This window comes from Poecilia formosa, unplaced genomic scaffold (genome assembly GCF_000485575.1).
Source record: "Poecilia formosa unplaced genomic scaffold, Poecilia_formosa-5.1.2 Scaffold101, whole genome shotgun sequence".
NCBI classification, from domain to species: Eukaryota; Metazoa; Chordata; class Actinopteri; order Cyprinodontiformes; family Poeciliidae; genus Poecilia; species Poecilia formosa.
Window position 1 is genome coordinate 451,247 of NW_006800040.1, and position 13,549 is coordinate 464,795.

Here is a 13,549-nt window from a genome sequence, read left to right on the forward strand (position 1 = left end):
GATGTAATTTAGTCTCCCAAAAAAAAATGACACACAAAAAATAAAACATACAACCGGCTGTTTGTGGTGTAAAGGGCCACAGAGATAGCTAACACAGGCCAGATTTGGCCCTCAGGCCAGGAGTTTGACACATACAGGTTAGGAGAAAATGTATAACTGTGTTAGCAGGGAACTGGGTACTCAGAATCCAACTGAGTCATACGATTTTAATAAAAAAATAAAAAAAAATTAATGATACAACCCTGAGCCCCATCTGTTTAAAAACATAACACGTTAAGTCCACACAATGACGTTAAGATGATGTCCAGACAATAAGCTTCTGTGTCACAGCATCTCAGGATGCAGAGTGGCTGTATTATTGAAAGGGAACCAAATTCAAAGAGCATCATGACTTCTTCTTCTGAAGTTGGACAGCGGTGAAGATGGCCACAAATGGATGATACAGAGTGCAAATGTAATAGTGGAAACATGACCACCAAGCTGGAATAAACAATGGGAGAATGGAGCCTTGTTGAATTAATCCTGTGTCAATTACTTGTGTACTTTGTGGAAGAAGGGATTTTACTGCAATTCCCTGAGTTTATCCCATACAAGCATATGTCACTTTAATATATACCACAAGCCTACAGTTATTTGTACTCCTTGGTTTAGATGAACCTTGTCTATGACCAACATGTTTCTCCTGACTGGCAGGAATGTTAATCTGCTGCAGTGGCCAACAGTCCCACCTCAAATCTGAGCTACAGAATAGAATAATAGCAAGGAGGTCTTCCCACACTAAACATTATTTTACTATAATTATTTTTGAGCAATGCCTGTTTCCTATTAAAAGCACACATCTTGGTTGAAAGAAAACAAATTAAAACTTGCCAGTGGCCTAAATAATTTAGGGTCTTTGTGTAAATTACTTTACAAAAGGACATTAAAAATCAACATGTGAACGTTTTTGACCAAATAATTTTATTTTATTGTTTTACATCACTACATTTTCTGTACAATAAATAGATAATTACTGGATTTAACTTTCAGATAATCCAGAGGTGATCTAATGAGACCAAACCCATAAACCAAAGTCAAAGAACTGGATTCTTAGTGCTGCATAAAGCAGAACTCAAGGTCTAAACAAGACCATGATGAGACAGAGGGACTGCAGCGCAGATCCTAACAGCTTTCTGTATGAGAAATGTACTTTACACAAAGCAATGATGTCTACATAGTGTGTTAATTAAGCATATGTCTGAGACCATAAGACAACGATTTTACCCAAAGGGCTTATTAGTTTCTGGATTTTGCTTTGAACTTCGATCTGGGTGAGATAAATGCGTGTGTGTGTGTGTGTGTGTGTGTGTGTGTGTGTGTGTGTGTGTGTGTGTGTTTGCGCGCGCGCGCGCGCGTGTTTTAAACGTTCATTCATGCCTGGTAGTATTAAAACTATATTATAATGTAATTACTCTCCCACGCCACCCCAAAAAAGAAGAAAGAAAAATACAAACATAGTTTGTCTTAGTTTTCACCCAAAGACATAATTGAAGTACTAAATAAGTACTAACTGGCAGGATTTCTTTCAGATGTGAGATTATCTTGCTTAGAGGATGAAGCTATCAGGACTAACTAGTAGAACAGCTCACCCATCCGTTTCAAGTGAACAAAATCTTAATTTTTACTTCTTCAGTTTCGTCTGATCAAGGATACGGAGAGTGGAACTTGGTATTTCGCGTCCTTGTCCCATATAAACAAACGTCCAGCTGTTTTATTTTGCCAAGTTTTCTCGCCCTCAGCTCGTCCCTCCCTCCTCCTGCCTTGTGTCGGAGACGCTCATTATAAAGCGGAAAGCTCAGTCTTTCGCTTCAGATCGGCAAAGCTCCGACCGCTGCGCGCACCAGCCGCCAGACAACCAGTACCAGAACCTGCTCCCAGCTATGACCCTGCTGCTGCTGCCTTCTCCTGGATTAACTCTCAGCTAACTTTCACACCTCGGTCGTACCCCACTCAACCAGAGCGCCGCTCCGCTGTGACCAGCAGCCTCCTCGGCGGGTCTCCGGGTACCTGCTGCCCCACTCCACCCTCCAACTCTCAGCTGTTCTCCTGCAGTCATGGGTTACGTTGCTTCCTTTTTGCCTGGTCAGCTGAGGAGCTTGACCGCGCTGTGAGGGGAACACCAGGTGGATTCATGGTCGTGAGAGCTGAAGCCATCACTCGAGGGAATTAGTGGAAGTTTGAGCTCCGGGAGGATGCAGGTGACTTCTTGGTGCGCCGTGTTCCTCCTGATGCCTGCTCTCTGCCTGGTGAGTTGTGCTTCTCTGCATTTCTTGCACAGCTGCTGTAAAGTTGTACCAGGCAGCTGCGACAGAAACCATAAAGCCATTCCGGTCCTTGCAGATAAATGTTTGTTTAACAGAGTCACGTTAGCAGGAGAGACCTTCTCACCTCATTGGTGTCGAAATGGCATTATTAGCAAAGAAGTTCTTAAAGTGCTCTTTAAATCGTTGATATAAAAGCAATAATGAAAACAAATGGAAACAAAATCACAGATCGGTGTCTTGATATTGAGGCAGTGGTTTTATTCATGGTAGGATTTGGGTCGTTTAACAAGATCCGTTGTCCTCTTATTCGTGAAAATAACAACTGGTGTCCAAAACTGAGCTTTGTGAGTACAGTTGTCAGGTAACCGTCTCAAGAGGGCGCTCTTGTTTACAGAAACTGTGAAATAACCTCCATGGCACGCGCTCAGCGGCCTCTCTGACTTCATATAAAAGGTTTTTGACTTCATCTCATCCACTTTAAATTATAAAAGTATCAGTTCAGGAAAAAACATAAACATGATTCAGTCTACTGCAGACCACAGGTTGCTTCATGCTGATGTCGTTTTTGTCCTTTGTCTTTTAGACAATTTTTAAAAATAGTTGTAATTTAATTTTAGAATCAGTCACTTTTGTAATTGTCTTAATTTGATACATAAAAAGTAAACATGATTTCAGAGTCGAATTCCAAGCAGATAAGAGGGAAATTAAATCTTTAGAACATTTCCAGTTTGTTTCATAAACATTTAAAACCTTTTCTTGAAAAACTAAATATGCTCCATAAAGACTCTCTTTTATTTCCTCTAAATAACTTTAACTTTGTCATTTCTGTATGAATCATTTTAACAGGGTAATTGACAATAACATCTTTTATTTGATTTTGTTTGCTTTTCAAATATTTCATCATTAACATAATTTGGTGGGTTCAAACATTTATTTGTTTATTTTATTTTAAACAAATAAATTGGGCATTGTTTGAATATTAGATTTTATTTATTTATTTTTTCCTTTAGAATTAAGAACAGAAAAAGAATGGAGGACCATATTTCTGGGTGAAGAGCTCTCCATGGTGCTGAATGTATCTAAACTTCTCGGTCTGGTGTACAAACTCATTTACGAAATTCGCTCATTTTCAGAGACCAGTCAGTGGATTACCACGACAGTCACACTACCCTGTTTATTAGTGTTAATAAAATTGGCTGAATTTCAAATGGATAATTGAAACCTAATGTTACATCCCACTGATCCGATTTTTTTTTCTTATTTTTTTTTACCTGAGGCTCAAACCCTGTCTGGGTGTTTCCTTGATTATTCATTAGTCCTTATATCTTTATGGACAGAACATGAGGATCTTTTTTTTTTTTTTTTGTCTCTTCCTGTTTTCTTCTGTCCAGAATGTCCATGGTAGTGTTAACTGTGCGTGATGTCTGAGCGCACTGATGATGACATTTCTGTCTCCTCTTTGGTCTCCGCGCTGGAAAAGCGCACAGAGGCTCAGAGCCAGCCCGTCTGCAGGCAGCAGCCGGGGATTACAGCTGAACTTTGACGGTTTTATTTCGTGTTAAAGACTATTGTTTCCTTAAGCTTCTTGTCTGAGAGCCGCGACTTGACCCCGATAACAGCACAGCCCAGGTACTGGCGCCTCACCGACACAAGGACTCACTATTAAATTAAAACACCCCGCTAACAGTGATGGGGGGCTTTTTTTTTTTTTTTATTTTTTTAACAATTTAACATGATATCTACGGATTTGATGGGGTGTTTACTCTATTGACGTTAACCCCTTTAAATCGTCATGATTTGCGTTAATTATTTAATCCTTTTGAATTTCATACCGTTTTACCAGAATTTGAACAGATTTTGAATAGTAAAAATGTTTATTTAATTAAACTACTTTGCATTTATGCATTTATTAATTTTATTCTCTGATCCCTTAAACAAGTTGCCAGGAAAAAAAAATAATTTAGTTTAAATGCCAGGATAACAGATGTTATTAATTTGTACATCTTAAAATGAGACTTCTCTGGAGAAATAAGAACAAAAGCATGTTCATCTTATTTTTTTTAATTTAAAATAATTTTTACATGTATAATTTTGTGATCTGTTTTTTAATTTAACACATTTAGCAATATATCTTTATTCATTTATTTTTGTTTCCTTGTTGCTGCCTGGTGTAATATCTCTTTTTATGTGGAGCGATCTGTGGAGTTGCTGTCATTTGTTTGGCTCCTCTGATCACTTAGATTGGGGTGAAGTCACTGATTCCACTATTTAACACAAGGAAAGCTTTTTTTTTTGACATTTTTCCAGTCAGTGCTTCAGCTTTCCCAACCCCTCCTGATTTCTCTCTCCTGTGGGACAATCTCAAGATGTCCCACTGGCAGCAGCCATTGTCGTCGCATTAAAGTGTTATTATAAAACAATGCAAATGGGCTCTGCAGAGTCAAGTGTTCTACGCTGCAGGGAGGAAAAAATGTCCCACAGAGATCAGTGCAGCACAGCTCACACAGTGTGACCACCCCACGAAAAGCACCAAACCCCCACCCAGCCCACATCACACTGATCTCCCTCACAACAACCATCAGAGTGGATCATAAACCTTTAAGACGTTAAAAACAACTAATTGTATTGAAAATTTGAAGCTCAAATTAAGATCAGAAAATGTTTGATTTAATTTTATTTAAGTGTTTTTTTTTTTCTAATGATCTCACGCTAACTGCTGTACACACTTGGATATTTGCAGCATGTTGGCAATAAGTGAGAGCTGTTGAGAGTTTTTCCTTCAAAACTGAACATTTTTCTCAATTCGTCGTTGATCCTTGGCTCATCTTTTAAAGTGTTTCTCTGCTCCAGAAAGGAACACTGAACAAACGTGTTGAGAAAACTACCTACTTCCATCACACTCTCCACCCAGTTACCAGGCTCTGCTCCTTTCATTAGCCTACATACGAGGGGTTGTCTACCCCTCCAATGACAAAAACTACCCAGCTGCTTCTAACGCTTACTGAGACGACTCCACAGCTCTCAAACAGCAGAATTTATGGTACAATCATGAGAGTTGGCATTAACATTATTGAAGGTAGGAAATTTAACCCAGGTCTCGGACGAATCACGTTTATATTCTGTCATGAAATGAAGAGATTTGTGATGACTTAAGGGAATTAAAACACAACCATTTTCAGAAATTAAGATTAAGATATGTAATAGCTGATTTTTAAAAAAAATTCATGTTGCTTTCACTATAAACATAATAATGATAAAACTGTCCATTCAAACTGTGAGGTGTAGCAATCAGAACAAATAACACATCTAAAACTTACTTTAGTTGTTCTGTTCCAATAAATGCAAAGAATCCAACTGATAAATGAGGGACATTAAAGTATTTTCCTTGCATGGAACTTTTCCTGTAAATGTCAGACTTAGGAGAATAAGATGAGATGAAAAAATACCAAGCTGCTGGTACTGCATTGTCATTACACCATTTGTCCATCAGAGAGCACTGAAAAGTAACTTTTTACACACCTCAATATTCCACTCACTAAATATCTCAGACATTTAATACAACAGAAGAAAAAATGATTATTTGTGTTGTGAATATTTTGTTAAAGCTCAGATCTAAAACCATTAGCTATTATCTTGAGTGTGATGAACCAATCAGGTCATGGCTCATGCAAAAAAACAAAAACAAAAACAAAAAAACAAAACAAAACAAAAAAATAAATAAAAATGTGAAAATGCTGTGATTTGTTTCCCCTCTTAAATTAGCACAGAAATAAAATTAATCAGCAGCTGATCTGGGTCCTTTTTGCCATAGTTTTGTCATATAGTTTTGTCCTTTTTGAAACAGATACTTATTGCTCACTTTCGTCTGCCACTTTTTCCAGCTTTTCATGGAGAACTCAACTTCTACTGACTATAAGTTCCTTCATGTAAGGAAGGAACTGATTGAAGACGGTTGTTTGAGGTCTAAGAAAATGTAAAAACCTTGACTTACTTTTGAGTTGGATTAAAGGAGCTGCACACACAGCTACACACAGCAGCTATCTAACGTTACATTTAATTATAATTAAATGTAACGTTAGATAGCTGCTGTGTGTCTGGGTCAGCAGAACGACATATAAAGGTAACTGAAAATTTCTTCCACCGGGAACTGTGACCTTTTTTCTGAGTGCTGAGCCTCATGATGTGAGCTCAGCCTCCCAAAGCACCCCGGCTCCACAAACAACCGCAGCACCTGACCTTGATATTTGCCCAGAAAGTCCCCATGGACAGCACCAGGTTGGTTTTCTTCTTGCCATGCACACAGCAGCTAAAAGCCAGAAACAGCAAACGAGGGAACTTTGCTTTGGATTTATTACATTAATGATATTAGGCTTGACCTGAATCACCACCAAGTGTGACTTACTTTTCTGTGTGCATGTTTGTATTTGAAGAGGCAGGACTGTGATTAATGACTACAGCGTCTATTCTTCACTTCATGCACTGGTCTAGATTTTCAATTCCGTTCTCAGTTCAGAGGTCAACAGTGGAGCTGATTGTTGAAGGGCGTTGCTCTGAGTACCCAGCCCTGCTTTGACCCAGGTTTAATCTTGGGGGAAGTCTAAATCCTCTCACTTCTCTCTCCACATAGAGCAATCCTTTTATGGTGAAGCATGTGACACCTTGATAACAGTGCTTTGATGCAGGCCTTGGGAGAGAAGTGTCTCTGAAGGAAGGAAGCACCTTGATAACCTGGTGCAGCCTGCTTTAAATTTGCGGGTATTCCATTGACTTGTGAGTGTGGGCCTGTCACAGCTGCCGCAGCAGAGCGGGCCGAGCGGACCGAGCCGGCGCTCCAGCTGCTCCCTTCAATCACATGAGATGACTGTCATCTGGAGGGTTTGCAGCCACCTGGATCCTCCTTGTCAATAACACATATACAAAATTCCACCTATTTTTTTTAAATTATTGCATAGAGCCTAATTGTTAATTAAAAAAAACAACTAACAAACAATAAATTTAACTATATATTTATTCTCTCTGGATCTGCTTTCTCTTTACTCAAAATACATTTTTTGCTCCCAACATCAACATGGCAAGAAAGCAAATTATTTTAATTTTACTTTTATTCACAATTCAGTAATTACAAATGAAACACATACAGTTGAAATTTGTATATATGCATGCATGTATTTTCCAAGGCAAAAACATGCAGGCAGTGGATTGGACATTGTATGGTGATGGATTGACTTGGGTTGTTACATGATGATGGGCTTGACTGACCAGTGAAATAGAGCAGGCTGAGATGCATCAACAAGGTGGAGAACTGGTGGAAATGGCAGAGCATGTAGTGTATTTGTGCGGCAGGGACAGTTTTCCTCGGCAGCCTCAGCAGTGATGGAGCTGCCATAAGAGCTGCAAAGGGGGATTACCAGCCATGTGCTTTATCTCCTACTTAAGATCTCCCCATCCCGTCAGGTCACAGCGACTGCCCATGCAGTTTCTGTTACCTTATCCCAGAGACATGATTCTGCTTAAGGAAAAAAAAAAATTCAAGAAGAGTCAAAATTATTTTGTACAGCTAGAACATTACATTGTATTTATACCTGACAAATATTTGCAGTATGATGTGGGAAAGTTTATTCAGCAGAACCAAAATATGCAAAAGACTCAGTTCATAATGTTTTTAAGCTCTATCATGACCATTTACTTACAAGTTTCATTTTGAAATTGTACAGATTTTGATTGAAATTCAAAATAAATTATTAATTTTCTCTAATAATAATATGATATATTAAGATTGAATAAATAACACAAAGAATCCTAAAAAATGAACAGATTGCACCAGACTGGTCCAGTAGTATTTTCTCTGTCAAGTTAATTTTAGAAGTTTTTACAAGGACATGAATAGAGTGTAAAGAAGACAACTACAGATTTGAGGAAATAATTTAAATGATCAACATTGTCATGCTACCATGACAATGGTAGCATGACAATGCTACCATTGTCATGGTACCATTAGGGAGTAGATCACTTTTAATAAACTTTTTAATTTTGACTTAAATTTTGCTGAATAGCTGTTTTATGACAGAATCTGTGGTATTTTTAAATTTTTTTACATTACAGTTCGGTCTAGAATTGAGAGATGTATCATTTTAATATTGGTTGCAAATATCACATCTGCTGCATCCAGTCGCATTTTATAAAACTGTCCAACTCCACTGGTGTCTCAGAAAAAACTTTTGCACTACAAAAAGCTTTTTATATTTTCACCAAACAAATATAATATTTTGAAATCTTACTGGCCTTACGTGATATTATAGTGATATATTGATTCAGTTGGTAATCATGGTTGCTTAAGAAAGTGAAAACAGCTGATCAGATTTGGTGTATTTTAGGAACAGCAGTTATGCCACATGTGAAGTATAATAAATGCTGCTGTAATGTAAATGCTGGAAGCCATTACTACATACCCAGCTTCATTTCCAGCAATTTTAAGATCCCATAATGCCATGCTTCTGTATTTTAAACATTAGAAATTCTTTTATTTATTCTACTCCAAAGGCAGCATAGTGTAGCATTATGTATTTAATCTTTGTAATGATAATGTTCCATTATTAACACAATGTTAATAGCTGACAACAAATATGTGATATTACTGACCGTTATTGTTCACAAGAAGGAGCTTTCACTTTTATCCTGAGTCACAGTTTTATTTATGTAAGCTCCAAACAGACATCAGCTCTGTTTCACTGTCAGAATCATTTAAAGGAGCAATCCTGTATCTTCACATTAATCACATTCAGCTTTAATTTTGTACAAATATTAAAAATAATTGGCCTTCCAATATTATTGTATGAAAACACAGTTAATTTCATTAGTGAAAAGTTTTCCCTATTTGCAACACAAAAGACCTTTCATGTTTTGTTTGTGAACAATCAGATTTTTTTTAACTTTACTCCAATCTACAGCTCTCCTTTTCAACATTTAATTTACTTCCAGTTTTAAGGCAGTAAATAAAGAGGATGTGTGGGAAAGGTGAACTTTTTGTCCTGAACACATTCGTCTGTCAGACTGGGGTGTTTGTGCTCTCCCAGGTTTTCTCTGCTTTATCACGCCTCAGTTAATTATTTAGAGAAATGCCTGGATATCTAAGGTGACAGAGGATCTTAAGCTCTACCATCAGTCTGCTGTAAGCTGAAGGAGTTGACAATACATAACTTGATCTAAATGTGCAGCAGCAAATCTCCTCAGCACTGGAGACATCAGGGTATGGCTGCTGGTATTTTTCATCTCCATGCTTCTTCATTACATTTGTGCGCTTCATTGCCTTCAGCTTCTCCAGCTGTTTTCATCAGTATCGTCCTTAAATACCTTTTTCCTGGCCAAACAAAAAGTTCAGGCTGTCAAACAAAAACAAAAATAAGGTATATTACTTGTACATAGATGGAAGCTAAAAAAAATCTGCTCTCTCAATTCAATTCAGTTAATTTATATTGCACCAATTCACAATTAGTGTGGTCTCAGGGCACTTTTCAAATAACATCCATTTCATATAAAAAAAATAGTTAACATTCATTTCATATAAAAAATAGTTCATTCAATCCAATCTAAGAGATTCCTAGTTTTCAAATCAAATTCAGTTTATTGTTCAAATTGGCTAAAAAAAACATTGTTTCATAGGGAACACAGCAGATTGCTTCGAGTCACTGACTCACATCAATCACCCCCCCTGGCTGAGCAACACAGGACAGTCGATTGGTTTTAGTCGCTAAATTGGCAGCAGTCCTTCATAATGTCCTTACCGACAGCGGAACGGAAAACTCTTTTACATTCTTGTTCTCCTCAACAATCGACTAAAAAAATATGCTGTTCTAACTTTGCAAAAGATTTTTTTCATACAATAGACTATTTTTTTTTGATGAATAAAAATTTCTCTAAATGTGTAGAGTGCAATTTTCCAAATTGTATGGTTTCAAGTTCACAACTCCAGGATTCCTATGACAACACCAGCTTTGTGCTCGATAGAACACTAAACATGATAACTAATAGCTACTGATCTATCTATCTATCTATCTATCTATCTATCTATCTATCTATCTATCTATCTATCTATCTATCTATCTATCTATCTATCTATCTATAGATATACTTATCTAGATCAATATAGACTATATCTAGACTAAGTACATTTCTTTTTTATATTGGTCATTTATTTAATTTCACTTAATTACCACTGTTTAAATTAGTTTAAAATATAACAAACCATGGTTCTTTCTATATTTTATGAAATATTTCATCATATTCAATGAATGGTGTAAGGACACTCAGAGGGGACCCGGAAATTCAACCACACACAGGAGTATATAAAAAGGGAAAAAGTTTATTTTTTCAGATACTGGTTTCTGCTCAGGGAGGTCATCAAACACAGCACTGTAGAGCAGTGGGACGGGTGGAGCACTGCTCTACAGAGGGTCTGATGACAGGGAGATGCAGGAAACCAATGGAACAGGGTTCTGTGGAGGCAATGAAGATCTCCACAAGGAGATCCAAAATGCAACACCCAGGGACTTTGTCGATAATCAGGCTGAGGACATACACAGGAGAACAGAGAGAGCAAACTTAGCTTTGAGGGGCAGGCAGTAATCGGTGGTCGAGAGGCAGAGTTTGGGTCAGGGTCCAGAAATCCAGAATAGAAGGGATCCGTGAGGGGCTTGGCAGGAGGGGTAGATCCGTGGTCAGAAGGGGGGGGGGTCGAAGAAACACTGACAGCTTGGAAGGAAACGCTGGATCTCTACTGGCTCATGGCTGTCGATAATCTGGCAAGGAAGCAGAGACTGAGGGGTGTTTAAGTAGGGCAAGGCCCAGGTGGAACAGGTAAGCAATCAGGCGTGGCAGGTGAACTGAATGAGTGCTTAACACAGCATTGACAGGACATGAATCATAACAGAATGGTATGAAGATTGCCACGTTGTACTAACAAAAGGCGATTAATGCAGTTTTTATTTGTTGAAGGATTAAAAATTACAGCAGCAGAACTGTGCCAGAGTTCACTTCAACTGAGCCCAGATCCAGGTTTTTAGGTTTTTAGTTTTTTTTTTTAGCTTAGAGTTCAATTACACATTTACACTTCCCCAAGCAAATTTGTCTACAAACTCCAGTTTGTTTGTAGTCAAACTCTACACACTTGAGAAAAACTAGAGTTTGTAGACAAACTAAATGTTTTAAAAACTGATTCTGAATTAACATATTTTGATTTGAAAAGTAATCATCAGAACTGGGGTAAAAGAAGACTGTCCACTCCTGTTGAGCAGCAGGAAATCAGTGCAGATGTCAAACTTCTCCAGCTGTGCATAAAATATTGTTTGATCAGTAATTCTCTACTGGGTCCAGCTTCTTGTACCACATACACAGATTTTCATTGTGGAATATACAACACAGTGTTACGTTGTTACATTGTTGGGCTCTAAAAAAATAATTTTTAATAAGATGAACGTGATTTTATTCAAAATGCAGTTTTTAATTATTCAAAAATAGAAATATTACAGTCACAAAGATTTGCATTGTTTCTCTGTCATGTGATGTAGTATTTTCCTTATTAAATCCTGACTGAATAAAGTGATGAAGCATTGTTACCCATAGCAACACTGGAAATTGTGGCTGTATTGATTTTTGAAATGATATTTTTATGTTTTCCATAACCTAGGCCAGAGGAAACAGGGTTTTTGTCTGTGGTGTGTCAATCATATGTCAGCAGGATGGAAGTCGTCCTTCAGAGGTTAAAGAATGGGACTCTTCTCACTTCTCCCTTATCTTGTTTCTCATATACTCGGTTCTCTGTCGCCCGGCCTTGCTCTCTGCCCTCTCACTTCCCATTCTGTACAATCTTTCCTCAGAATCTTATGAAAAACTTTCCTTATCAAGCTGACCCTCAACTTTAAGATATCCTCCTTTAGCAAACACTGCTCCATAGCTTTTGCTACATTCCTCATTAATCCCTTCATGTCTTCTATAGTTTCACACACAGTGGCATGTAAAAGCATTTGCCCTTTTACAGATGTTGTCTGTCTTTGTTATTCCTAACACTTAAACTGTGCAGATCAAACTAGTTTTATTATCAGAGATAACCAATGTTCAGTTTTACAATAATTATTTTATTGCTGAAGGGGATAAAAAACATTTCAAGCTAACCTGACCTTAAATGGTCTTCTTTACAAATCAATAATTAAATTAATAATTAACCCTTTAAGCCCTAAGGGTGAAAAGGGCTTTGTAAACATCCAAAAATAAATCACTAAAAGCCTCACAGTTATCAGATTAAAGTGCAAACTTTTGGTACCTCTGTAAAGGTAAGACATCAAAGAATGATTTCCTGGTGTCAGTACTATTGTAGCTGTTATCCTGCCTGAATTAAATACAATAAATGTAGCTTTTTTTCACCTCACAAAATTGTTGTTATAAATAAACATTGCAAAACATCACTAAAATATTATGTTTCACACAAAAAAGTAGTTTAGACTTTTAAATCTACATGTGGGGTAAAAGTTCAGCAAATTTGGACTCACTCAGTTGAAAAATAGTTTTTATAAATGTTTTACTCAGAAATGTCCCAGGTGGAGAGGTCATTTATCCAAAAATGTCTCCAAACTGTGCCAAATGTGTTTTTCACATCAATACTGGGAATTTATTTAAATTAAATCACTGATTACCATTGAATGAAACTTAGTACATATAATCTAACCATTGGTCATGACATTTACCACATTTATATGTACAAATGTATAATATATCTAATAATAATGAACTGAATGCTATTACTTGGAAAACTGGAAAACCTTTATTGAAACGCAGTAAAACAGTAAAAAAGAACTTTTTGAAGTATAGCTAACAAAGGAAAATAATAGTAATTACATAAAATTATGAGTGTTTTACTACAAAGTAATGAACAAATATGAAATCCTTACTAGTAAAAAAAACATATTTTCAGTAAAACATAAATAAATCACCGCAGGGTCGCAACTACATTTTATTCAGGCGGATGTGAAGACAAAAATCGGCACCCCCTACCCCATAGACATAATATAAGGATAGACGCCTCATGGACCGCTCTCGCCTATTGTCGCTGTCGAGATTTAGGGCGGCCATCTTGGAGCGGTACTCCACTCCACTCAGCGTTATGTGTTTAGCAGAACAATGACGTCTCAGCGGATTTAATCAATCATAACACACTTTTTTGTTACTTGAAACCAAATTCAAACATCTATCAAAGC

The 13,549-nt window shown here is 37.2% G+C and overlaps 1 protein-coding gene across 1 annotated transcript in view; it reads left to right on the top strand.

Annotated features, from left to right (window-relative positions):
* The first annotated feature begins 1,708 nt into the window (after positions 1-1,708).
* Positions 1,709-13,549, top strand: part of nxph1 (neurexophilin 1) — a 66,048-nt gene continuing 54,207 nt past the window's right edge. The window contains exon 1 of the mRNA XM_007559032.2: positions 1,709-2,285. Coding sequence (XP_007559094.1) covers positions 2,232-2,285 — 54 coding nt within the window. The 5' untranslated portion in view covers positions 1,709-2,231. The remainder of the gene's footprint in view (positions 2,286-13,549) is intronic.